The sequence below is a fragment of the Pongo abelii genome, chromosome 6 (genome assembly GCF_028885655.2).
Source record: "Pongo abelii isolate AG06213 chromosome 6, NHGRI_mPonAbe1-v2.0_pri, whole genome shotgun sequence".
Classification (NCBI taxonomy): domain Eukaryota; kingdom Metazoa; phylum Chordata; class Mammalia; order Primates; family Hominidae; genus Pongo; species Pongo abelii.
The window spans coordinates 12,191,504-12,217,503 of NC_071991.2; the positions used below are offsets into that span (position 1 = coordinate 12,191,504).

The 26,000-nt window shown below is 54.1% G+C and overlaps 1 protein-coding gene across 4 annotated transcripts in view; it reads right to left on the reverse strand.

Annotated features, from left to right (window-relative positions):
* Positions 1-24,458, reverse strand: part of UPK3BL2 (uroplakin 3B like 2) — a 32,122-nt gene extending 7,664 nt beyond the window's left edge. Inside the window, exons 1-6 of one of the 4 annotated variants that reach the window (XM_002817812.3) lie at positions 24,194-24,458; positions 22,181-22,342; positions 21,764-21,983; positions 20,677-20,753; positions 20,267-20,387; positions 15,631-19,157 (exon numbers count right to left, since the gene is read on the reverse strand). In XM_002817812.3, the coding sequence (XP_002817858.1) occupies positions 19,049-19,157; positions 20,267-20,387; positions 20,677-20,753; positions 21,764-21,983; positions 22,181-22,342; positions 24,194-24,305 (801 nt within the window). In that variant the 5' untranslated portion in view covers positions 24,306-24,458 and the 3' untranslated portion in view covers positions 15,631-19,048. Of the gene's footprint in view, positions 1-5,349; positions 5,504-15,630; positions 19,158-20,266; positions 20,524-20,676; positions 20,754-21,763; positions 21,984-22,180; positions 22,343-24,193 lie in introns of those variants that run through there. The other 3 variants (XR_002915767.3, XR_008527396.1, XR_008527397.2) reach the window with 3 other exon arrangements.
* Positions 24,459-26,000: the final 1,542 nt, after the last annotated feature.

Genomic DNA, 26,000 nt, shown 5'->3' on the forward strand with positions numbered 1-26,000 from the left:
AACAAAGCAAGGAAGGAAATTCTTACACATACTAAAAGATGGATGAAACTTGAAGACATAATGCTAAGTGAAATGAGCCAGTTACAAAGAAAGACAAATACTGGTTGCTTCCACTTATGGGAGGTATCTGGAATAGTAAAATTCACAGAAGCAGAAAGGAGAGTAGAAGTTTTCAGGGGCTGGAGCAGGGTGGGGAAAGCGAGTTGTTTATTGAGTATAGGGTTTCAGTATTGCAAGGTGAAAAAGTTCCAGAGATCTGCTGCACAACGATGTGCATATAGTTAATACTACCGTGCTGTCCACTTAAAAATAGTGAAGATGGGCCGGGCGCGGTGGCTCACGCACGCCTGGAATCCCAGCACTTTGGGAGGCCGAGGTGTGTGGATCGCCTGAGGTCAGGAGTTCGAGACCAGCCTGGCCAACGTGGTGAAACTGTGTCTCTACTAAAAATATAAAAATTAGCTGGGCGTGGTGGCGCACGCCCGTAGTCCCAGCTATTCAGGAGGCTGAGGCAGGGAGAATCACTTGAACCCGGGAGGTGGAGGTTGTGGTGAGCTGAGATGGCGCCACTGTACTCCAGCCTGAGTGACAGAGAGAGACCTCCTAAAAAAAAAAAAGGCTTAAGGTGGGCTGGGTGCGGTTACTCATGCCTGTAATCCCAGCACTTTGGGAGGCCAAGACCATCAGATCACCTGAGGTCAAGAGTTCAAGACCAGCCTGGGCAACATGATAAAACATAAAATTTTAAAAAATAAAGAAATAAGGCCAGGCGTGGTTCCTCACACCTGTAATCCCAGCACTTTGGGAGGCCGAGGCGGGAGGATCACTGGAGGTCAGTAGTTGGAGGCCACCCTGGCCAACATGGTGAAACCTCGTCTCTACTAAAAATACAAAGATTACCTGGGCGTGGTGGTGCACACCTGTAGTCCCACTACTCGGGAGGCCGAGGCAGGAGAATCGCTTGAACCCGGGAAGTGGAGCTTGCAGTGAGACCAGATGGCGCCACTGCACTCCAGGCTGGAGACACGGTGAGACTCCGTCTCAAAATAATAATAATAATACATAAAATAGTTAAGATGGTAAACCTTATGTGTTTTTTACCGGAATAAAAAAAATGTACCCATATCCCAACTTTGTCATATATTTTGGCTATATAAAACAATTGAAAAGAATTTTATAACTTAACTTTCAAAGCGGTTTGGGGGCAAGTAACTCATTTGATTTGCTCCTGGCCTCGACTTCTCTACCAACATCACGCATTCTTGAGAATCTTAGGATTCTTCCAAAGTGAGAAAATGTGACCTACAAATTGTTTTCACATGCAGTGATGCATTTTGAAATCCTAAATTTAACAATGGATGAAACTGACATAAAGTTATATTTAGAAGACATTTCAGTAAACATTTACTATTTTTTAATGTTGCAGTTTTAATATTTTGGAGCCAAAGCATTTTCCTCTCTTAAACCTCGAGGAGTTTTAGGAGCTGGAGGCCTCACGCCTCTCCTGGAAAAAATTGTCCTTGCCCGAAGGAAAGACTCCTGAGCCACCTTCCGTCTTCACCCATCAGACTCTAACAGTGGCTTCTGGTGCCTGTCCTGCTGTGCCATGGCTCAGAGCCCCCAGAGAGCACTTCTGGGAGGAGGCAGGTCCTGGAAGAATGAGACCAAAGGCATTGCTGGAGGAAGAAGGAGAAGCCCAGAAAACTGGATAGGAGGCAGGAGCAGGGGATGAGGAGGAAGCTGGGTGGCAGGTGCAGAGGGTGGCAAGGGCAGCCCTCTCCGAAGGCCAGAGGAGCCCAGCTGTGAACCGGCAAAAGCTGGGCACAGGAGCCAGGGACACAAGGATCCCTGGCAGACTCTGGGCCAAGTGACAGCTGTATGTTAAGAAGTCCTGGCCGGGAGCGGTGGCTCATGTCTATAATCCTAGCACTTTGGGAGGCCAAGGCGGGTGGATCACGAGGTCAGGAGTTCAAGACTAGCCCGGCCAAGATGATGAAACCCTGTCTCTACTAAAAATACAAAAATTAGGCGGGCATTGTAGCAGTTGCCTGTAATCCCAGCTACTCAGGAGGCTGAGGCAGAGAATCGCTTGAACCCGGGAGGCAGAGGTTGCAGTGAGTCGAGATCATGCCACTGCACTCTAGCCTGGGCGACAGAGCAAGACTCTGTCTCAAAAAAAAAAAAAAAAAAAATCCTGGCTGGCCAGAGGAGCAGGCTGGGAGGCATCAGAGGCCAGATGGGGTTCTATCCCCAGCTTCCCCCTACCTCACCAATCTTGACACTCCTACTGCACCATTTAGACAGATACCATTGAATAACAGTTTTAAAGCCAAGGTCCACAGGCTGGGCTTGGTGGCTCAATGCCTGTCATCCCAGCACTTTGGGAGGCCAAGGCAGAGGATCGCTTGAAGTCTGGAGTTCAAGACCAGCCTAGGCTACATAGCGAGACCCTGCCTTTACGAAAAATAAAAAAATTAGCCAGGCATGGTGGTGCACACCTGTAGTCCCAGCTACTCAAGAGGCAGAGGTGGGAGGATCGCTTGAGCTCAGAGGTCATGGCTGCAGTGAGCTGTGATTATGCCACTGCACTCCAGCCTGGGTGATAGAGCAAGACCCTGTCTCCAAAAACAAAAAGCAAAAACCACAAAAAACGAGGTCCACAGTGAAGATTGCAGGCTCTGGAGCCAGACAAGTGAGTTCAAATCCTACCTCCACTGCTATGATAGGAGCTGCTGTGTGACTGTGGGCCAGTTATTCAGCCTCTCTGGGCTTCATCTGCCTAATCTGTAGAGTGGGGCAATGGTGGCTGCACCCTGCAGAGTGGCTGGGAACAGTGTGTGCTGGTGAGCCACTTGGTCACCAGACCTCAGAGGGCACCTCCCTGGGGCAAGCACTCAGGACATCCTCACGTTAATCCCCAGAAGCAGAGGAGCAGGGCTGTTCTCACCATCCACCCCTCACCCCCCCTCCTTTTTTTTTTTGAGATGGAGTTTCGCTCTGTTGCCCAGGCTGGAGTGCAATGGCGCAATCTCGGCTCACTACAACCTCCACCTCCCGGGTTCAAGTGATTCTCCTGCCTCAGCCTCCCGAGTAGCTGGAATTACAGGTGTGTGCAACCACACCCTGCTAATTTTTGTATTTTTAGTAGAGACAGGGTTTTGCCATGTTGGCCAGGCTGGTCTTGAACTTCTGACCTCAAGTGATCCGCCTGCCTTGGCCTCCCAAAGTGCTGGGATTACAGGTGTGAGCCACTGTGCCCTGCTAATTTTTGTATTTTTAGTAGAGACAGGGTTTCACCATGTTGGCCAGGCTGGTCTCGAACTCCTGACCTCAAGTCATCCACCCGCCTCGGCCTCCCAAAATGCTAGGACTACAGGCATGAGCCACCATGCCCAGCCTCACCATCCCCCTTTCATGGATGCAGAAATCATGGACTGAACCCTTAACTCTGCACCGGCCAGCCTCAACACACCAGGTCCTCACCAAGGACTCCGGGACTAGATGCTGGTGTCCTGTCCACTTCATAGATAAGGAGCTGCAAAGTCACAATGACAAATTCACCCCGCTCCTAGCACGGCCCCCAGCCTCGCAGAGGTCAGAAAGAAAGACCCTGCTCTGAAAGAAAGACAGACAGACAGACAGACAGACAGAAACAGATGGAGAAACATAGAGGCAGAGAGACAGGACATCAGAAAGAAAATTCAGGCTCATGCCTGTAATCCCAGCACTTTGGGAGGCCAAGGCAAGTGGATCACCTGAGGCTAGGAGTTTGAGACCAGCCTGGCCAACATATTGAAACCCCATCTCTACTAAAAATACAAAAAATTAGCCAGGTGTGGTGGCAGGTGCCTGTGATCCCAGCTACTCGGGAGGCTGAGGCACGAGAATCGCTTGAACCTGGGAGGCGGAGGTTGCAGTGAGCCGAGATAGAGCCACTACACTCCAGCGTGGGCAACAAGAGCAAAACTCCGTCAAAAACCCCCCAAAAACAAAAAAACACCAAGAGAGAAAATTCAGAGGCCAGGAGTGGTGGCGTGAACCTATAATCCCAGCTACTTTGGAGGCTGAGGTGTGAGAATCGCTTGAACCCGGGACACAGAGGTTGCAGTGAGCTGAGATTGTGCCACTGCATTCCAGCCTTGGTGATAGAGTGAGACTCCGTCTCCAAAAGGGAAAAAAGAGAAAATTCAGAGACAGAGAGGGCTGCTCTGAACACTCAGACTGAAGTAGGGGTGAGGGTGGGGGGAATGTTGCCCCCAGTTTTCCCAGGGACCGCTTGTGGAAGGTGGGGTGGGAAGAGGTTGCAGGTCCCCTCTGGGCATCTCAGGGGTGGCTGAGAATGGTCTCCAGCAGAGGCGAAGGTGGATAGAGGCAGGCATAGGGCTGGTGACAGGTGTCACCTTAGGACGTGCCCTGAGTCCATGGGGATCCAAAAAGTGAGCAGAGCATGGCTGCCAGGAGGGCTTCAGCCCTGCAGTAAAGAGAGGGTTTCTGTGTGGTCTTAGACTCTGATGCTCTCCTTTCCCTTTTTTCTTTCTTTCTTTTTAATTTTTTTTTTTTTTGACACAGAGTCTCCCTCTGTTGCCCAGGCTGGAGTGCAGTGGCGTGATCTTGGCTCATTGCATCCTCTGCCTCCCAGGTTCAAGTAATTCTCCTGCCTCAGCCTCCCAAGTAGCTGGGATCACAGGCACCTGCCACCATGCCCAGCTAATTTTTTTGTATTTTTAGCAGAGACGGGGTTTCACCATGTTGGCCAGGCTGGTCTCCAACTACTGACTTCAAGTGATCCTCCTGCCTCGGCCTCCCAAAGTGCTGGGATTACAGGCGTGAGCCACCGTGCCCGGCCAAAATTGTTGTTGTTGTTATTGTTTTTCTTTTTGGAGGGCTGGGCGTAATGGCTCATGCCTGTAACCCTAGCTACTCCGGAGGCTGAGGCACGAGAATCACTTGAGCCTGGGAGGTGGAGGTTGCAGTGAGCTGAGATGACAGAGTGCCTGAGTGACAGAGTAAGACTCTGTCTCAAAAAAAAATAATTAAAAAAAAAAGAAAAGAAAAGAAAAAAAAGAAAAAAAACTTCTAAATTTTTTGTAGAGATGATGTCTCACTGTGTTGCCCAGGTTGGTCTCCAACTCCTGGACTCAAGCCATCCTCCCACTTCGGCCTCCCAAAGTGCTGGGATTAGAGCTGTGAGCCACTGCATCCCACCTGTACCTTTTTCTCTGAGGCCTCCTGGAGCTGCATCCCTTAATCCCCTCAGCCCCAGCCCCTGTGGGTGAAAACTGCTGCCCGCTCTCGAAGTGAGAAACTGACGCGTAGCAAGGCAAGTGAAGCCCCAGGAGTAGGTGTTACCTGCCAGCCCAGAGCTGGGAGTCCAGAGTCTTGGGTCCAGATCTCTGCCATACACTCTGGGAGCAACCAAGGACACACTGCTCCCACTGAGACTGGAGATGGTCCCAGGGGGCTTCCTGGAAGAGGCAGCACCTGAGCTGGGCTTGAAGAAGGGCTGGGAGAAAGAACAGGAGGAAGAGCTGGGAAGTGGGGGAAAGAGGCCAGGTGCAGCTCTGAGGGCACTCCCCGAGCAGAGATGGCCCAGGGCTGGGGGAGACAACGTGATTCCAAGGGGACTCTCGCCTCCAGAACCCTGTGCAGGACCTGGCCAGGCCTCTTCTGACTCCACAAGGAGAAAAATGTGTGTGCAAGCAAGGGGACTTGGGATGGGGCCAGTGCAGCTGCGGCTGGAACGTAAACCTGTCGTGGCTTCTGGCGCCACGGCCACCCCCAGCCAGGGAAAGGGCCCTGGCTCGGCTGATGAGAACCAGGAGCCAGGATGGAGTCACAGTGGGGACGTGGGAGGGTGGAGGTGACGGCTCTTGTTTTTCAGCCTGACCCTTGCCCATCCACTACTCCCCCTATCCACTACTCCCACAGATCCTGGGCACTGTGGGTAACGGGAACCCTGGCCTCTAGATGCCCCCAGCCCTTGGATCACTGGCGTCCCCCAACCACTTAGCTGCCCCCAGTAGGTCCCCCACCATCCCCCTTCATCTCTGCCTGGGATCTTCTGCGTGGCTGTTCCCCCATCCCTCCAGTGCCTGACGCCACCCAGTGTCTTGCTAACCCACAATTCTCCGGACTACTCCATGGATGCTTGCTGGATAGAGGTGGACATTTTGCATACAGAGAACTGCACAAATATTTTATTTATTTTTTTGAGATAAGGTCTCGCTCCGTTGCCCAGGCTGGAGTGAAGTGGTGCGATCATAGTTCACTGCAGCCTCAATCTCCTGGGCCCAAGCAATCTTTCCACCTCAGCCTCCTAAGTAGCTGGGACTACAGGTGCATGCCAGCATGCTCAGATAATTAAAAAAAAAAATTTTTTTTAGAGTCAGGGGGCTCGCTATGTTGCCCAGGCTGGTCTCGAACTCCTGGCTTCTAGCAATCTGCCCACCTCGGCCTCTCAAAGTGCTAGGATTTCAGATGTAAGCCACCACATTCAGCCAAAGTGCACAAATCTTATGTGGACAGCTCGAGGAAGTCTTACACGGGCCTATGACTGCATCACCATCTCCCAGATCAAGAACTAGAACATTCCCAGCCCCAGGTGGCTTCCTTGTGTCTCATACCAGTCATCACCACCTCCGGGAACAACTTCTATCCCAATTTATTGCCATAGATTACTCCCACCTGCTTTTTTGAGATAGGGTCTCACTCTTTCACCCAGACTGGAGTGCAGTGGCACAATCACAGCTCACTGCAGCCTCCAACTTCTGGGCTCAAGTGATCCTCCTGCCTCAGCCTCCTGAGAAGCTGGGATGATAGGCCTGCACCACCACGCCTGGCTAATTTTTTTTTTTTTTTAAGATGGGGTCTTGCTATGTTGCCCAAGTTAGTCTCAAACTCCTGGGCTCAAGCGATTCACCCCCCACAACTGGCCTCCCAAAGTGCTGGGATTACAGGTGTGAGCCACTGTGCCCACCCGGCCCTCCTGCCTGCTTTTGCTCTTCATATAAATGGAATCCTACAGTGTATATTAGCTTGTGCCTGGCTTCTTTGCCAATGTTACGTGCAGGGGAGTCACCCATGTCACTGAATAGCGTTCTACGGTGTGGGCGGAGGCCTCACAACCTGCCTCTTCACTAGCCTGTGGATGAACGTCTGTTGTTTCCTGTTTGGGTCTGTTACAAAGAAGGCTGATCTGAATGTTCTTGCACGTGTCTTTTTTTTTTCTTTTTTTTTTTTTTGAGACGGAGTCTCACTCTGGCCCAGGCTGGAGTGCAACGGTGCAATCTCGGCTCAATGCAGCCTCCGCCTCCCAGGTTCAAGCGATTCTCCTGCCTCAGCCTCCCGAGTAGCTGGGACTACAGGCACCACCACCAGTCCTGCCTAATTTTTGTATTTTTAGTAGAGACAGGGTTTTGCCATGTTGGCCAGGCTGGTCTCAAACTCCTGACCTCAAGTGATCCGCTCCCCTTGGCCTCCCAAAACACATGTCTTTTGGGAGGCTCAGTGCTCATTTCTCATGGGGAGATATCTAGAAGCAGAATTGCTGGGGCCCAGCGCAGGTGTAGAGCACTGGATTCTAAACAGGCCAGTTCTTACTGTGCCTCTCCAAGCATTTCACACACGTTCCCACCACCTTCCCAGGGGACCTACCACATGTCTCCTTCACCTCCCTTTATTCTCCCAGTAACAGAAACTTCAGATCTGTCAGCCTCTGTTTTGCAGAGCAGGGCAGCCCTCCTGACCTTGCTCCTATCCTAGTGGGCCCAGGGCACACCCGTCACAGCTAAAGGGCCCACTGGGTTGGCCAACAAGGAGGGAGCCCTTTCCTGCAGGCTGAGAGCCTCAGAGCCTCTCTCTGTCTTTCTCTCTCTCTTTTTTTTTTGAGGTGGAGTCTCGCTCTGTCACCCAGGCTGGAATGCAGTGGCACAATCTTAGCTCACTGCAGCCTCTGCCTCCCAGGTTCAAGTGATTCTCCTGCCTCAGCCTCCCAAGTAGCTGGGTTTACAGGTGCCCGCCACCATGCCCGGCTAATTTTTCTATTATTTATTTATTTATTTATTTATTTATTTTTAGTAGAGATGGAGTTTCACCTTACTGGCCAGGCTGGTCTCGAACTCCTGACCTCAAGTGATCCACCCACCTCGGCCTCCCAAAGTGCTGGGATTCCAGGCATGAACCATCATGCCCAGGCCCTGAGAGCTTCTCTGATGGCACTTTGGGACTGTCTGTTTGCAGTCCATCCCTCTGTGGCCTGGCCATCCCTTTACCCCCAGGATAGAGACTGTGGTCAAGCTATTCCTGCACCCAGTGCCCAGCACACAGCTTGATGTGGACAACAGGGAACCAGCGGCTCACAGATAGGTGGGGTGGGAGAGAACAGCTTAGAGACAAATGTCTCCTAGTTTGAGGACTAAGTCCAGAGATGTAGCTTCAAGGTCCAGTTTCTCTGCTTGGGCCTGGGGAAAGCTTTTCACTTTTTGGGATCTTAGTATGAGCCTGGTGTCCCTCCAGGGTCCAGGTGGGCCCTTCCATTCACCCCAGCCTTAGACCCAAGGCAGATGAGTTGAGTACAACCAAGAACCATTGGCCACACCCTTCCCAGGCCCTGGGAGGTCACTTCTTAGACAGCCCAGGCTGGAACTGGCCCACGGTGGGAAGAGAAGGGGTCTCCCACTGGAGATAAGGCCTCCAGTCAATGTCTCTGACATTCATGGAGATCCCTCTGGGGCTCGGTGGCTGGTCAGAGGGGTCGAGGCAAGGCCCTGGGCAGCGGGTGGACAGGCTCCGTGTCAGAGGGACCGTCAGTCACCCCGCCCTTGGCCGTCAGCCCAGACCCAGGTTCCTCTCTTCCCAGAAGTTCATCCCCCTAAATGGACTTACGTGCTTAGCTCTCATTAACCTTCTGAACCTTCCAGAAAGGGAGTGGAAATGTCCTGCCTCGTCTCCTGCTGAGGAAGCCTGGGTAGGAGTGGAGGAAGATAAAGGGACCCCCCAAGGGCTGCTGCTGGGGCCAGAGATGTGGGGGTCCCAGGCAAGGGTGTTGTCCTGAGCAGGGTCTCTGCACCAGCTCGGTCACCAAGGGGGCTCTGCAAGTTCACCCAGCAGAGGTGGGAGAGCTGGACACCCCTGCCTCTGTCTTAGGGATCCTTGACTCCCTCCGCACCAGCCCAGCACTCCCCCGCCAGCCGCCTCTCACTTCCCTCCTCCAGCAATTCTTTTTGTTGCTTTTTTGAGATGGAGTCTTGCTCTGTCCTACAGTGGTGCGATCTCAGCTCACTGCAACCTCCGCCTCGCGAGTTCAAGCAATTGCCCTGCCTCAGGCTCCCGAATAGCTGGGATTACAGGTACCCACCACCACACCCATTTAATTTTTGTATTTTTAGTAGAGACGAGGGTTTTGCCATGTTGGCCAGGCTGGTCTCGAACTCCTGACCTCAAGTGATCCACCCACCTCAGCTTCCCAAAGTGCTGGGATTACAGGTGTGAGCCACTGCATCCGGCCCAAGGGCCCATCTTAACACTGCTACTGTGCATGAGGCTTGTGCTGGGCAGGAGCTCCCTGGGCTGGGCTGAAGTGACGAGGGGTAGCTGGCATGGGTGGTCTGAGTCTCCAGGTCTGTGTTCTCATTGCTCATCTGTCTCCCTCCGTCCCTTCACCCCAGCAGAGACAGATGACAGCCTGCGCCATGGGTGGCCAGGAGATAATCTTTCTTTTAATTTTGTATTTTATTTATTTATTTATTTATTTTTTGAGACACAATCTCGCTTTGTCGCCCAGGCTGGAATGCAGTGGCACAATCTCAGCTCAGTGCAACCTCCAATACCTGGGTTCAAGCGATTCTCCTGCCTCAACCTCCTGAGTAGCTGGGATTACAGGCATGTGCCACCATGCCCAGCTAATTTTTGTATTCGAGATATTCTTTTGTATTCAATATACTTTTTTTTTTTTTTTTCGAGATGGCGTCTTGCTCTATCACCCAGGCTGGAGTGCAGTGGCGCTATCTCAGCTCAGTACAACCTCTGCCTCCCGGGTTCAAGAGATTCTACTGCCTCAGCCTCCTGAGTAGCTCGGATTACAGGTGTAAACTACCATGGCCAGCTAATTTTTGTATTCGAGATATTCTTTTTTTTTTTTTTTTTTTTTGAGACCGAGTCTCACTCTGTTGCCCAGGCTGGAGTGCAGTGGCACAATCTTGGCTCATTGCAATCTCCACCTCTCGGGTTCAAGAGATTCTCCTGCCTCAGCCTCCCAAGTAGATGGGATTACAGGTGCCCGCCACCACGCCCGGCTAATTTTTGTATTTTTAGTAGAGACGGAAATGTTGGCCAGGCTGGTCTCGAACTCCTGACCTCAGGTGATCTACCCGCCTCAGCCTCCCAAAGCGCTGGCATTACAGGTGTGAGCCACCGCACCGGTCGATATTTGAGATATTCTTGAACTCTGTGTAATTTGGAGGTTGACAAACCACTCGAGGTGGAAGAGACAGAAGTGGTGGAAGCATTTGAAGAAGGCATTTGAAGCTGAGCTTGGAGGACCAGAGGACTGGAGCTCCAGGAGAAGGGGTGGGAGGTGGGGGAAGGGTGCCAGGGAGCAGCTGGTGTGAGCCCTCGTGCGCCATCCTGGAGACCCAGGAGCCTTGGGCCTGACAGCACAGCTCAAATCCGTCCAGCAAGCAGGGGTTCTGGCCCCTGCAACACTGAGTCCCCCAAATCCCTACAAGTCCCCAGGGGCATCTGGGGACAGTCTGCATTTCAGCCGGGAGCTCACCTATGGGTCCTGGGAGCAAGGGGAAGCCATCCCCTTTGCCTGGGGTGTCCTGATTGGGAAGGGCCCCCACAGCAGGGTGGCTGGGACCCCAGAGAGACCCCTCTCTCGAACCATAGCCCTTGCCTTTTTGTGACCGTGCAATGGAAATATCCCCCAGGAAGGTTACTTTGATGGGGTCAGACCGGGTAGCCCCCGCCCACTCGCTGCCCCAGACTCTTGGACAAGCTGATTCCCTCCCCGAGGCTTCACAGCCCCCCACTGCCCAAGTCTTCAGACCCCTCAGGTAAACCCTTATTTCCAAGAGCGCCCCGGCTCCCATGTCAAAGAGGGGGTGCAGAGACACACTGTGTGGGTGAGTGGAGGGCTGCCTGGTTTCCAACAGTGGTCCCCTTGGGGCACCTGTGCTCCTGCTGCAGTGGACGGCTGGGTGTCTGGAGGAAGGGCTGGGGTGTGGAGACAGCGTTGGGGCACAGCCAGCAGGGGAGAGGGTTCCAGGCTGACCCCCTCTGCATCTGCTGGCTTCAGGGGGATGGGCTGTGAATGGTTTCTGTCACCTGATATCCACTTGTTCTTTTTCCTTTCTTTTCTCCCTCTCCCCCTCCCCTCCCCTTTCCTTCCCTTTCCTCCTTCCTTCTTTCCTGTCTTTCTCTCTCCTTCCTTCCTTCTTTCCCCTTCCTTCCTTCCTCTCCTCTTTCTTTTCTTTTTTCTTTCTTCTTTCCTTTTCTTTTCTTTCTTTCTTTTCTTTCTCTTTCTTTTCTTTTTTTTCTTTTCTTTCTTTTCTTTCTTTCTCTCTTTCTTTCTTTCTCTCTCTGTCTTTCTTTCTCCCTCTCCTCTCTCTTTCTCTCTTTATTTCTTTCTGACAAGGTCTCAGGGTCTTGCTCTGTGCCCAGGCTGGAGTGCAGTGATGCAATCATAGCTCTCTGCAGCCTCGACCTCCTGGGCTCAAGCGATCCTCACACCTCAGCCTCCTGAGTAGCTGGGACCACAGATGCACACTACCATGCCCAGCTAATTTTTAAAACTTTTTTAGAGATGGGGGTCTCCCTATGTTGCCCAGGCTGGTCTTGAACTTCTGGGCTCAAGCGATCCTCCCGCCTAGACCTCCCAAAGCGCTGGGATTACAGATGTGACCCATCGCACCCAGCCCCTGTTCTTTCCCTGCTCTTATTTCTGCTGCTTTTTGCCCTTTTCCCCACTGAGTCCAGCCCTCGAACTGACGCCAGCTCTCTGATTTTATCTTGTGTTTATTGGGAAATAGTGGTGCCCATCTCTGGGCCAGTCCAGACAGCTTCCCCCTAGGAAGTGAGCCGATTTCCCACGGTGTGTCAGAGTTAAAAACAAGGACAAGAGACAGCATGAAAGACGTAAGAGAGGGGGTATAGAGAAAGACAGAAAAGCAGAGAGAGGGACACACAGGTCCCCTACTTCCCCTTCTGTTTGTTCATTAATCAGGCTAATGTCAGGTGGCACGGGGGGCACTGGACATCACTTCATGGCTCCAGATCATTGTCCCCAAGTCTGTTTTCCCAGGCTGTCCCCTTAAGAGCTGGGCTGCCGCGACCACACCCTGCAGTCCATGTCACCCTCCAGCCATTGGTGCTCTGTGGGTGTGCCCGGCAGAGCCTCCAGCTCTGTGCCTGCCCCTTGGAATGCCCCTAAAGCCCTCCCAGCCCCTTACCCATCCTTCAAGGCCACACCTGTACCCCTCCTTCATGCAGCCACCAGATGGGATCGGGAGGCAGGGTGCGCCTCTCTGTCCCTCAAGGGTTCCCTGGTCATCTCTGTGCATGTCTAGATGCCACTGAGATGGACTGGCCTTGATGGCCGGGACTCTATGTCTTAGCATCCAGCATGGCCAGCTGAAGTCAGTGGCTGCAGACTGTGGGAATGAGTGAGTGAGTGAGTGAGTGAATGAATGAATGAATGAATGGGGGAGAACAGAGTGACCCGAGGGAGGGCCAGACCTGGACAGGAGCTTCTGGTGCCTCTTGTCCCTCCTTTTTTTTTTTTTTTTTTTAAGATGGAGTCTGGCTCTATTGCCCAGGCTGGAGTGCCGTGGCACAATCTCAGCTCACTGCAACTTCTGCCTCTCGGGTTCCAGTGATCCTCCTGCCTCAGCCTCCTAAATAGCTGGAACTACAGGCGTGCACCACCACACCCAGCTAATTTTTGTATTTTTAGTAGAGACGGGGTTTCGCCATGTTGACCAGGCTGGTCTTGAACTCCTGACCTCGTGATCCACCCGCCTCGGCCTCCCAAAGTGCTGGGATTACAGGCGTGAGCCACCGCATCTAGACCCCTCTTGTCCATTCTTTTCATGGATGAGGAGGCTGAGGCCCAAGCCAGTCGGGGGTGCCAGGACTGGGGCTCCGACATTTTCTCTCCCAAGGGATTCTCAGGATCCCTCTCTGGGAACATGATCAGCGGCTTTAAGAGGCCAGGGGCTTTCCCTCCAGCCAGCCCTGGACTCCCAGCCCCAGAGAACCTGGAGAAGCCAGCCTTGCATGGCTGGGATTTTCTTTTTTCTTTCTTTCTTTTTTTTTTTTTTGAGACAGAGTTTTGCTCTTGTTGCCCAGGTTGGAGTGCAGTGGCACGATCTCGGCTCACAGCAACCTCCGCCTCCCAAGTTCAAGCAATTCTCCTGCCTCAGCTTCCCGAGTAGCTGGGATTACAGGCATGCATCACCATGCCCAGCTAATTTTGTACTTTTAGTAGAGACAGGGTTTCTCCATGTTGAGGCTGGTCTCAAACTCCTGACCTCAGATGATCCGCCCGCCTCGGCCTCCCAAAGTGCTGGGATTATAGGCGTGAGCCACTGTGCCCAGCCTATGGCTGGGATTTTCATCGGGAGAATCTCACTGGCTATGTACTGCACTCTCTCCCAGCCCCTGAGATTGGGCTCTGGGCTCAGCACTGAGCAGGACCCAAGGAAGTGGCTTAAGTCTTTGTGGCCAGGCGGTGTCTGCTGTAGAAAGCAGTGTGGCATGTGGCCGGGGGGTACTGTGGTCAGGGAGAGAGGTTGCCTGGGGCTGTCCAGGCTTCAGCCTGGGAAAGGGAGCACCCAGGGAACCAAGACGAGGTGCAGGGATGGGGGCAGCTTTGGGCTCGGCTGTCAGGGAAGCATATTGGCATGAGGGGCCTCCTGGATGTCCGGTCAGAGATGGCCAGGGGACCAAGGACATATAAGAGGCAGCTGAGGGTTGCTGGGCGAGCTGCCTCACGCCTGTAATCCCAGCACTTTGGGAGGCTGAGGCGGGCAGATCACCTGAGGTCGGGAGTTCGAGACCAGCCTGGCCAACATGGTGAAACCCCGTCTCTACCAAAATACAAAAATCAGCCGAGCATGGTGGCGGGTGCCTGTAATCCCAGTTACTCGGGAGGCTGAGGCACGAGAATCGCTTGAACCCAGGAGGTGGAGGTTGCAATGAGTCAAGATCGCACCATTGCACTCCAGCCTGGGTGACAGAGCCAGACTCTGTCTCAAAAAAAAAAAAAGAAAAAAGAGAGGCAGCTGAGGGGAGGGACAAGGGTCATTAGTCTACATTGGAACTGGCTGAGGCTGGTGCCCAGGCATAGGGGAGCTAAGTGGGTGCAGGCCCAGGAGGTGAGCAATTGCCAGTGACACCTGTCCCTACAGGCGGAGGAGGAGTTGTGAGCTCAGCTGCACAGGACATTACTCCAAATGGGGCTGAGGAGCAAGGGGGACCCCCACACTCCCCACCTCCCAGTGCTGAGGCATGTGGGTAGGGGGCTACCCAGGAGGGCTTCAAGGAGGAAGTGTTCTGAAGGAAGAGGCAGGAGGGTAGTGAAGGGGACGTGTGGGGGCCACCCCTTCTCCGGCTGGCAAAATTGTCCTGTCCCCGCTGGGTGCGGCGGCTCATGCCTGTAATCCCAGCACCTGGGGAGGCCGAAGTGGGAGGATCACTTGAGGTCAGGAGTTTGAGACCAGCTTGGGCCACACGGTGAAACCCGCACCCCACCCCCCACCCCACCCAATCTTTACTAAAAATACAAAAATTAGCTGGTCATGGTGGTGCACTCCTGTAATCCCAGCTACTCGGGAGGCTGAGAGATGAGAATCACTTGAACCCAGGAGGCGGAGATTGCAGCGAGCAGAGATCGTGCCATTGTACTCCAGCCTGGGCAACAGAGCAAGACTCCATCTCAAAAAAAAAAAAAAAAAAAAAATTTGCCCTGTCCCCTGAGACTCAGTGGTCAGCCCCTGCAGAGTCCTCTCTGCACACCTCCAGCCCCACCCCGGCCTCAGCAGACCTCTGTCTGGGCAGGACTTTGTGGCCTTCTCTCGTCTGGAGACCAGAAGGCCAGGAAGGGAGGCCAGGCATGGTGGCTTATGCTTGTAATTTCAGCACTTTGGGAGCCCAAGGTGAGAGCATCTCTTGAGCTCAGGAGTTCCAAACTAGCCCGGGGAACATGGCGAGACCCCATCTCTACAAAAAATAAAAAAATTAGCTGGGTGGTGGCACATACCTGTAATCCCAGCTACTTGGGAGGCTGAGGTGGGAGGATTGCTTGAACCCAGAGGTTCAAGGCTGCAGTGAGCTATGATCGTGCCACTGCACTCAAGCCTGGGTGACAGAGTGAGACTCTGTCTCTCCAAAAAAAAAAAGAAAGAAAGTTAGCTTGTTAGCTAGGTGCCTGTAGTGCCCGTAATCCCAGCACTTTGGGAGGCCAAAGTGGGAGGATCGCCTGAGCCCAGGAGTTCAATGCTACAGTGAGCTATGAAGGCGCCACCATACCCCAGCCTGGGCAACAGAGCGAGACCCCATCTCTAAAAAAGGAAAAAAGAAAAAAAAAAAAAAGAAAAGAAAGAACAGGAAGGATCTAATTCCAGGGGATCAGCATGAAAGCGGCGTGTGCCTCTGTACGTCCGTTTTGCCTTCTCTGTCCTGCTCTGACCCAGCAGATTGGCCTCCAGGGACTGCACCACTCAGACCCCACACTCTCTTGCTTCTGGTGAGGTGTGGCCAGTGGAGGCACTGGCATGGGATCAGGGGGCGGGAAGACAGAGCCCTGTTCCCTCTGGTGGCTTCATCCTTCCACCTACAGCCCCTGCTCCTGCAGGGCCCCTCACCCATGGCTACTGCCTGCTGGTCCTGGAAACATCACTCCCTCCCTCCCATCAGCAATCAGATCCAGGAGTGCTTCGGGCCCCATTAGAGCCAAGTCCCAGGTCACCCTCTCTTGTCCATTCCCCTAATGCTGCCCACACCTTTGTAAACGCTCTCAATTGTCCTGTGAGACAGCATACCATCTGTTTCCTGCCAGGGCCCGACGCATACAGGGTGTGGGCAAGGGTTTGTGAAATGCAGAGTCTTAGAGTTCACCCAGTTCAACCTTCCCTTTTAAAAATGTTTCATTTTAGAGACAGGGTCTTGCTCTGTCACAGAGGCTGGCGTCCAGGGGTGCCATCATAGCTCACTGCAGCCTCCAACTCCTGGACTCAAGTGATCCTCCCACCTCAGCCTCCATAGTAGCTGGCTCTGCAGGTTCACACTACCATGTCTGGCTAATTTTTCTTTTGTTTTGTTTTGAGACAGTCTTGTTCTCTGTCACCCAGGCTGGAGTGCAGTGGCACGATCTGGGCTCACTGAAACCTCCTTCACCTGGGTTCAAGTGATTCTCCTGCCTCAGCCTCCCCAGTAGCAGGGATTACAGGCATGCACCACCATGGATGGCTAATTTTTGTATTTTTTGTAGAGACGGGATTTCATCATGTTGGCCAGGTTGGTCTCAAACTCCTGACCTCAGGTGATCCTCCTACTTCTGCCTCCCAAAATGCTGGGATTACAAGTGTGAGCCACCACGCCTGGCCTTAACCACCATGCCCGGCCTTAATTTTTGTATTTATATTTTGTAGAGATGGGGTGTTGCTATGTTGCCCAGGCTGGACTTGAACTCTTGGCCTCAAGCAATCCTCCTGCCTCAGCCTCCCAAAGCACTAGGATTAGAGGTGTGAGCCATCTGCACCTGGCCTAACCATTTCTTTTTATGTAAGGGGAAACTGAGGCCCAGAGGGTGTGAGTGATCTGTCTTGGGTCACTCAGCCCCAGGGTTGGGGCTCATAGCTGTTCTGAAAAGGTTCTGGAGAGGGCAGGGCTTATCTCACAGAGGTTGGCAGCCTGTCTGCCCCGTGCCCTGCCTGCCTCTCCCAGCCTGGTAGCTTCAAGATCATTTGAGCATTTCCTCCACAGCAGGAGCCGGATGCATCTGCTCCACCTAATAACCCCATTAGGGCCATTTGCACCTCTCAGGGGCAGGCGCCTAGGAACCCAGCCAGCGCCCTCCTCCCTGACCTCTTGCCCCAGAGGGCGGGGCCCCTCCACATGGCACAGGGTGTCTTCCGGTCTCCTCTCCATCCCTCACCCTCCCCTACCTGCCCATCAGCAACACGTTGCTCCTCCTGCCTGGCACCCTTCCAAGGTCCACCTGGCCCAAGTGTCCTGCTCCTTCTTCAAAGCCACCCCTCCCCAAGATGCTGCCTCTGAAGCTCAAACAGTCCATCTCCCTGACAGCTGTGCCCTCTCCTTCTCTCGTATGTGGTAGTATCACTGTCCTCCCCCTATAGCAGTGGGCACCTTGAGGGCAGAAACTTGCCTCGGGCATCTCTGGCCCCTGGGGTCCGAGCACTGAGCGGGAATCCTGATGATAAATGTTGCATGAGCTGGGCACAGTGGCTCACGCCTGTAATCCCAGCAGGAGGATCACTTGAGACCAGGAGTTCGAGACCAGCCTGGGCAACACAGTGAGACTCTGTCTCTACAAAAATTTAAAGAATTAGCCAGACGTGATGCCATGTACCTATAGTCCAAGCTACTCAGGAGGCTGAGGCGGGAGGATCGCTTGCACCCAGGAGTTTGAGGCTGCAATGAGCTATGATCACACCACTGTTCTTTCCAGCCTGGGCAACAGAGTGGGATTCCATGTCTACAAAAAAATTAAAAATTAGCTGGGCGTGGTGTCATGAGCCTGTAGTCCCAGCTACTCTCAGGAGACTGAAGTGGGAGGATCACTTGAGTCCAGGAATTAGAGACTGCAGTGAGCTATGATGGTGCCACTGCACTCCAGCCTGGGCTATAAGGCGAAACTCCATTTCAAAAAAAAAAAAAAAAAAACGAAACTGCGCCTTTTGCCTTTTGTGTACTCCAGGAAAGGATTGGAGGAAGTGGAAGCAGACGGCTTGAAGTCCTCCAGGCAGCAGGGGGCAGGCTGGGGAGAGGGGCCACAGGGAGGATGCTTGGGTGGAAAGACAGCAAGTGCCAGCCATGCTGCCCCGTGGCCTTTGGGTACCAGGAGGCTGTCTGGGCAGGACAAGAGGAGCACCTATCTCAGGTCCACAGTCCGCCAACAAGCCCAGCTAATTTTTTTGTCATTTTTGTAGAGATAGGGTTTCACCATGTTGCCCAGGCTGGTCTCGAACTCCTGGGCTCAAGTGATCCTCCTGCCTCAGCCTCCCAAAGTGCTGGGAATACAGGCCTGAGCCACCACAACCGGCTTTGGGTCCACAGTCTTCACAGTTCCCAAGGCATGTTCACCTTGGTTTAGTCTTACGGTGGCCTTGTGGGTTCAGGGTTAGCATCCTCATTCTACAGATAGGGACAGTGAGGCTGGCAGAGAGGCCTGTCCTGCCCCCGGTGACAACTGCCCTAGGATCCTGAGCCTCGCCCCGGTCCTGCAGGCCCTTGGGAACCTCCCTAGGATGAGGAGCCAGGGGCAGTGGTACAGAAAGACTGCCCAGGTGTACCATGTCACAGGCAGGCAGGGAGGTGTTGGGGGCATTTATTTCTGATAGAGACTGGCACAAGCTTTGGGCTAAGGACACCCGCCCCCCACCCTCATCTAGAAACAATCTCTCTCGCCGGGCACAGTGGCTCACGCCTATAATCCCAGCACTTTGGGAGGCCGAGGCAGGCGGATCACAAGGTCAAGAGATCGAGGCCATCCTGGCCAACATGGTGAAACCCCGTCTCTACTAAAAATACAAAAATGAGCTTGGCATGGTGGCGTGTGCCTGTAGTCCCAACTACTCGGGAGGCTGAGGCAGGAAAATCGCTTGAACCCGCGAGGCAGAGGTTGCAGTGAGCCGAGATCGCGCCAGCCTGGCGACAGAGTGAGACTCTGTCTCAAAAGAAAAAAAAAAAAGTAAAGAAAAGAAACAATCTCTCTCAGGGTCCAGAAGCTTCAGGGTGTGTCCCAGCCCAGGCTCTGCAGCCTGGCCTGGGAGGAGGTGGAGGGACACGTGGGCCCCTCTGGAACCCCTCAGGAAGCCCCCTCGGCGGGAGTGCTGAACGCGAGGTGTGTGGTGTATCTTCTCACACTCCCTGTCTCCTCTGGGCCTGATAGGGAAGTGCTCCTGCAGCTGTTGAAGCTTGGGAGGGGAGGAGAGAGGGAGAGATGATGGATGCTGAAGAAAGGCTCTGGCCAAGATCCCACAGCCATTGGCTACCATGCTCCGACCCATTGCATAGGGGGAACTGAGACTCCACTGGCCGGGCGGAATTAACCAAAGGGACTGAGGCGATTCCTCTAAACCTCACAAATCTAGCTCATCGCTCCTACCCCCCATCACTCTCCCCCTCCACCCTCCACACCTCAGGACCCCGCTCAAACATTATCTGCCCGTCTCCCCTGATCAAAACCCACTCCTGGCTCCCATAGGCTGTAGGATACAGCCCAGTTCCTCAGCTAGGCACCTGGGGCCCCTGGCCTGACCTGGCTGCATGTACCCCTCCTGCCCCTCCTGCCCCCACACCTCCCCACCCCCTTTTTAGAGTCACTCCCTCTCCCCCTCCCTCTCCTGCCAAATCCCACCAGGGCTAGGTCTCCCCTTTTCTCTAGGAAGCCTTGTGGACACTCTCTGTGCCCCAGGCTCAGGCACCTGAGCTCTGTATGAAACCCCGACACCCCCTTTTTTTTTAAATGGAGTCTCACTCTGTCACCCAGGTTGGAGTGCAGTGACGCAATCTCAGCTCACTGCAACCTTCACCTCCCAGGTTCAAGCCATTTTCCTTCCTCAGCCTCCTGAGTAGCTGGGGTTACAAGCACGTGCCACCACGTGCTTGTAATTTTTTGTATTTTTAGTAGACCGGCTAATTTTTTGTATTTTTAGTAGAGCTGGGGTTTCACTATGTTGGCCAGGCTGGTCTTGAACTCCTGACCTCAGGTGATCCGCCGGCCTCAGCCTCCCAAAGTGCTGGGATTACAGGCGTGAGCCACCGCACCCGGCCTGTATGGCGTCTTGAGGCAATGCTCAGAGCTTGGCCTGAAAGCAATTCACCTCCTCCCGGGGCGCCTCCCCGACTGGGGTGTCCGCAGGCGGCACCCACTTGCAATCCCAGATGCTGCCACCGGGGGCGCACAGTGCCCGCTTGGAAGGTGGACACGGGCGGGCGGGGAGGAACTAGAGAGGGAGGGGTTAATGCCCAAGGGCCCCGCCCCTCCCAAGAGGCATGGGCGGTCTCAGCCCGGTCCACTCACCAGGTGTATATGAGCACAGCCAGGAGGACCGTAAGGAGGACGGCCAGGAGGATAGACAGGATGGCGATGATGACCACGGTGCCCGGGCTCTGGGGGCCGGGGACAGCCCGAAGTGCCTGGGCTGAGGGCAGTGATGGGAGCCGCAGAGGCCGGCAGGAAAAGAAATTTTACCTGACCGGAAGGGGCCCTTGGGCAGAATCCAGACCAATCACAGCCCTGCCTCCCCTTCCACCACCCAGGCCTGGGGGAAGGGGGTGGCTGGGGGAGGGGCGCCTGCAGATTGCAGGATGGTTGGCTGCCTCTGACTGAGTGGTGAGCTGACCTGTTCCCCCAGCCCATCCTCAGTCCTCAGGACCCCCAGGCCCCCCGCCCCCTGCCCCTACTGTTTGACCGGAGCCTGTGGCCCCTACCGTGCTGCAGGAGAGTGTCGCTGGACCACTTTGTTTCAGCCACGAGTCCTTCGTCATTCATCACCAGGAACTTCACCCTGAATGGGAGACGCAGCATTGGCCATGGGGATCCCCCAGACTCCTGAAACCATCAGACCCTGGTGCCTGCAAGTCTGTCCCCTGGAGTCCCAGGCCCTGGGGAGAGCAGCCCTGGGAGGGGGCCGGAGGCTGGGGCTAAAGAGCCCAACAGAATGTGTTGAAATCTAGGTGTGACATTTCCAGCGGTGTGAATTCCCTCCCCCTCTCTGGGCTTCTGTGTCCTCATTTGGGAAAGGTAGGGGGCGGGTATTAGATCTCTCAGAACTGAACACGCGGGAATCAAGCATTTAGTGAGGGGAGACCCTGTCTAGATGGAGAGACACCACCTGAGTGGTCCACACGGCCCGTGGGGACTGGGGCTTGAGGTGGGGAAACTTCTGCTCAAGAAAAGCAGGATAAGCCAGGCATGGTGGCTCACGTCTGTAATCCCAGCACTTTGGGAGGCCAAGGTGGGCAGATCACTTGAAGCCAGGAGTTAAGACCAGCCTGGCCAACATGGCGAAACCTCATCTCTACTAAAATTACAAAAATTAGCCAGGCATGGTGGCAGGTACTCGGCCAACATGGCGAAAGCCCGTCTCTACTAAAAATACAAAAATTAGTCGGGTGTGGTGTCAGATGCCTGTAATTCCAGCTACTGGTTAGGCTGAGGCTGGAGAATCGCTTGAACCCGGGAAACAGAGGTTGCAATGAGCCGAGATCACACCACTGTACTCTAGCCTGGGTCACAGAGCAAGACTCCATCTCAAAAAAAAAAAGGAAGAAGAAAGAAGAAGAAGAAGAAGAAAGAAGAAGAAGAGGAAGAGGAAGAGGAAGAAGAAGAAAAGAAGGATAATTCACGTAATTCATGAAGGCCTCCCCAGCCCCTGCCTGCTGCTTCCTCTTCCCTTTGGCCAAGCAGGAGCAGGGGACCCAGGCATCCTGCTGGGGCCCTGGTGAGCCTCGTAGGAGCTGCCCCAGGCTCCGGCTTGGGTGCAGGCAGGAGCCAGGGCCTGGCAGAGCCGCTTACCTGTAGGGGCCGGGTCCCGGTAGGGGATGGTTGCAGCCAATTTTTGTTGGTTGGCAGCGGGTATCATTGCCAACGCGGAGGACACGGAGCTGGCCTCTGACCTGGCCACGCTTGTACAGCACCCGGTTGGCCCTCAGTGTGAGATAGTAGCCCCTCTGGGAGAAGTTGGCAGGAGCAGGGATGTCCTGGTTTGTCTGTGGGGCCGTGAAGCTCTGGGTGGCTAAGGGTGGCACCATGGTCAGACAGGTCACACAGCAGGATCCCACCCTTACCCCACCAAGCCTGACAGCCCTCCCCAGCCCCATCCCCTGCAGCACCTGCTCCCTGCATCTCCCCGCAACACACCTGCTACTGCCCTCAGGCCCGCAGGCCCATTTCACAGAGGGAAAACCGAGGCCTGGCCCCAGCAGCACCCACCATTGCTGAGGGCCACCACCAGCCAGATGGTATCCAAGTCAGAGATGTTGTGGCTGCTAAACTGGTCCAGAGGCTGCTCCAGCGTGAAGGTGGACTGGGTGAGCCTCCCCGCCAGGGTGTCGTTTGAGAGCTGGGGTACATAGCTGATGTGCTCTGGGGCAGCTGGAAGGGGAAGGCAGAGAGGAGAGGCCAAATGGGGCAACCAAGCCCCCAACAGCTCTGGTCTCCCCCGGCCCAGATCCAGACTTAACATGGGAGCCCCAAGTTAGGGGCACTTCCTGGGAGGTCAGGTCCGGTATGAACCAGGAAGCTTCCCCGGCAACTCTACGCCCCATGGGCACGGGTGGGAGGCCTGAGTCCAGCCCCTGGCCCCTCTCTTAGGAGCCTACTAGAGGTGGGCACTGTGGGAGGTCTAGGACAATGGTGGCATGGGAGGTCCCACCCTGGTGGTAGGCACGGTTCTCCCGGGCCGGGCTATGTTGGTATGGAACTGGAATTTGGGGGCAGCCTGACCCTAGGCTGAACTCTGCTCCTGACATGCCCAGTGACCTCCAACTTAAGTCCCTCCAGCTCCACCCACATGGTCTAGGTTGTTTTGATTGATGAGAGGATGCGTGGCTTGGCTGGGGACACAGACTGCCCAGAGGGTCCGGGGACTCTGAAGCCAGAGCTTGGTTCCGAGTCTAGAACGTCCTCTTCAATCCGCCTGGTTCTCTGCCGCCTCCCAACACAGCCCCAAGGCATCTTCGCCTTCAGGACCAGGTCCCCCTCTCAGACTCCCACCTCATCTCTCTGGGGAAGGATGGCGGACGAGGACAAGCTTCCCAGGTCCATACCCCAAAGGGGACTCAGGATTGGCAACTTGGCCTGTGTCCAGCCTTGCTGGTTGGAGAGCTCAGACCTCCCCAACTGAGCCTCCCAGGCAGGAGCAGGACCATAGCGCCCCTCCTCTCCCCAACCCCAAATACTGGTCCAGGAGAAGCAGAACGATGGAGTGGGCTTCTATGCAAGTCTCCAGCAGCTGCCCCTGTTTGGTTTGGTTCAGTTCAATTTGATTCATTTATGCTGAATTCAACTCAACTCCAAAGGTTCAAGCTAGAGTCTTCCTTGGGGGCGACTGTCATGATTCCTTTCTTAGAGCTCCCAGTCCTATCTCAGAAGCCCAGGGCACTCTGCGTGCAGGAGGCACTTAATGTTTAGAAAGAGAAGTGGAGGCTGGGGGCGGTGGCTCACGTCTGTAATCCCAGCACTTTGGGAGACTGAGGTGGGCGGATCACGAGGTCAGGAGTTTGAGACCAGACTGGCCAATATGGTGAAACTCCATTTCTACTAAAAATACAAAAATTAGCCAGGCATAGTGGTGCACAGCTGTAATCTCAGCTACTCAGGAGGCTGAGGCAGGAGAATTGCTTGAACCTGGGAGGCAGAGGTTGTGGTGAGCCAAGATCGTGCCACTGTACTCCAGCCTGGGCGACGGTGGGAGACTCTGTCTCAAAAAAAAAAAAAAGAAAGAAAGAAAAGAAAGAGAAGCGGAGCTGGCAGAGATTGGGGTTGGGGGCAGAGATTGTAGGATTGTATCTCTCAGCCTGTCCAGTTTTTCTTTTCTTTTCTTTCTTTCTTTTTTTTTTTTTTGAGACAGGGTCCTGCTGTTCGGCCCAGGCTGGAGTGCAGTGGTGCATTCACAGTTCACTGCATGGGCTCAAGCCATCCTCCCGCCTCAGTCTCCCAAGTAGCTGGGATTACAGGTGCGCTCCACCACACCTAGCTAATTAAAAACAAAAATCTTAAAAAAAAAATCTTTTTTAAAAATGGGGTCTTGTTATGTTGCCCAGGCTAGGCTTGCCAGAGCTTCCTGGGGACATGCATTGTCCTGGACATCTAGAAACCTCTCCTCAGGGAAAGGAAGGAGGCAGGAGCCATGTGTGAGGATTTGGAAACAAAGTGAGGTCTTGGGTCTGTCCTGCAGCCTGAGATGCAGCGGGTACCCCCGTGCCAATCCCCACCCTTACTCACCCACGCCTGTCCCAGGCTGGACACGGGTCAGTAGCAGCAACAGCGACATTAGCAGCTGGGACTGTCCCGCAGAGAGCCCTATGGCCGGGCCAAGCCTCCAGCTGTTGTCCATCTGTCTGTCCGTCCGTCTGCAGTGTCTGCAGCCCCAGAGGCTCCCCCGTCTGTAGTCTGTGCTGGGCTAGGGGAAGCTGTTCCTGGCATCTCCTGCTGCCCCTCCCAGGTACCCCCTCCTCTCAAACAACTGGTTGGACAGGTTTTGGGGCAGAATCTGCCAGCCCAGTGAATCTGGCATCACCAGGGAGGGGTCTGAAGAGAACAATCAGTTGCAAGACAAGCCTGGACTCCCCCCACCCCCTAGGAGCGCCTGACCAGGGAGGGGCTGAGGAAGGAGGAGGGGCAGCCTCAGGATCCAGGCACAATCTCAAAAAATAATAATAATATAAAATATAAAAAATAATTTCAATCACACATCACACCAAAAAATAATAATAATCTTGCTCTGTTGCCCAGGCTGGAGTGCAGTGGTGTGATCATAGCTCACTGCAGCCTTGACCTCCCAGGATCAAGTGATCCTCCCACTTCAGCCTCCCTAGTAGCTGAGACTGCAGGTATGAGGCACCATGCCCAGCTAATTTTTTGTTTGTTTGTTTTGAGACAGAGTCTCACTCTGTCGCTCAGGATGGAGTACAATGGCACGATCTCGGCTCACTGCAACCTCCACCTCCTGGGTTCAAGTGATTCTCCTGCCTCAGCCTTCTGAGTAGCTGGGATTACTGGTGTGCACAACCACTCCTGGTTAATTTTTGTATTTTTGGTAGAAACGGGGTTCGCCGTGTTGGCCAGGCTGGTCTTGAACCTCTGACCTCATGTGATCTGCCTGCCTCGGCCTCCCAAAGTGCTGAAATTACAGGCGTGAGCCACTGCGTCCGGCTGCCCAGCTAATTTTTTAATTTTTTGTAGAAACAGAGTCTTACTGTGTTGCCCAGGCTGGTCTCAAATTCCTGGGCTCAAGTGATCCTCCCACCTCAGCCTCCTGAAGTTCTGGGATTCCAGGTGTGAGCCACCATGCCTGGCCTGTATAATACAGTTTTTCCCTCTCTCACTCCCTTTCGAAAGGCAGTTGAAAGCAGACATCGGAATGTGGGAAGAGCTTGTTTCCCCTTTTTGAAAACACGTTCTTGCTCATCGACTCATACGCTCCTTGGGTCCCCAGAGATGGGCAGGGCAGGTGTTATGACTAATCTCATTAACAGATGAGAAGAAACCTGGGGCCCGGCAGGGAGAGAAACTTCCTGCAGTCCCAGGGCAGGTCAGCGGCAGGGCTGGGACCCAACCCCAGGTCTCCTGTACCTAGGCAGGACTCCCTCTTTGCCTTTTTTTTTTTAATTTAATTAATTAATTTGAGATGGAGTCTTGGTCTGTCACCCAGGCTGGAGTGCAGTGGCACAATCTTGGCTCACTGCAGCTTCTGCCTCTGGGGTTCCAGTGATTCTCCTGTCTCAGCCTCCTAGGTAGCTGAGATTACAGGCACACGCCACCACGCCTGGCTAACTTTTGTATTTTTAGTAGAGACAGGGTTTCACCATGTTGGCCAGGCTGGTCTCAAACTCCTGACTTCAGGTGATCCACCCGCCTTGGCCTCCCAAAGTGCTGGGATTACAGGTGTGAGCCACTGTATCCAACCTGTCACCTTTTTTTTTGAGACTGAGTCTCCCTTTGTCACCCAGGCTGCCGTGCAGTGGTGCCATCATAGCTCACTGCAATCTGTCTCCTGGGCTCAAACGATGATCCCGCCTCAGCCTCCTGA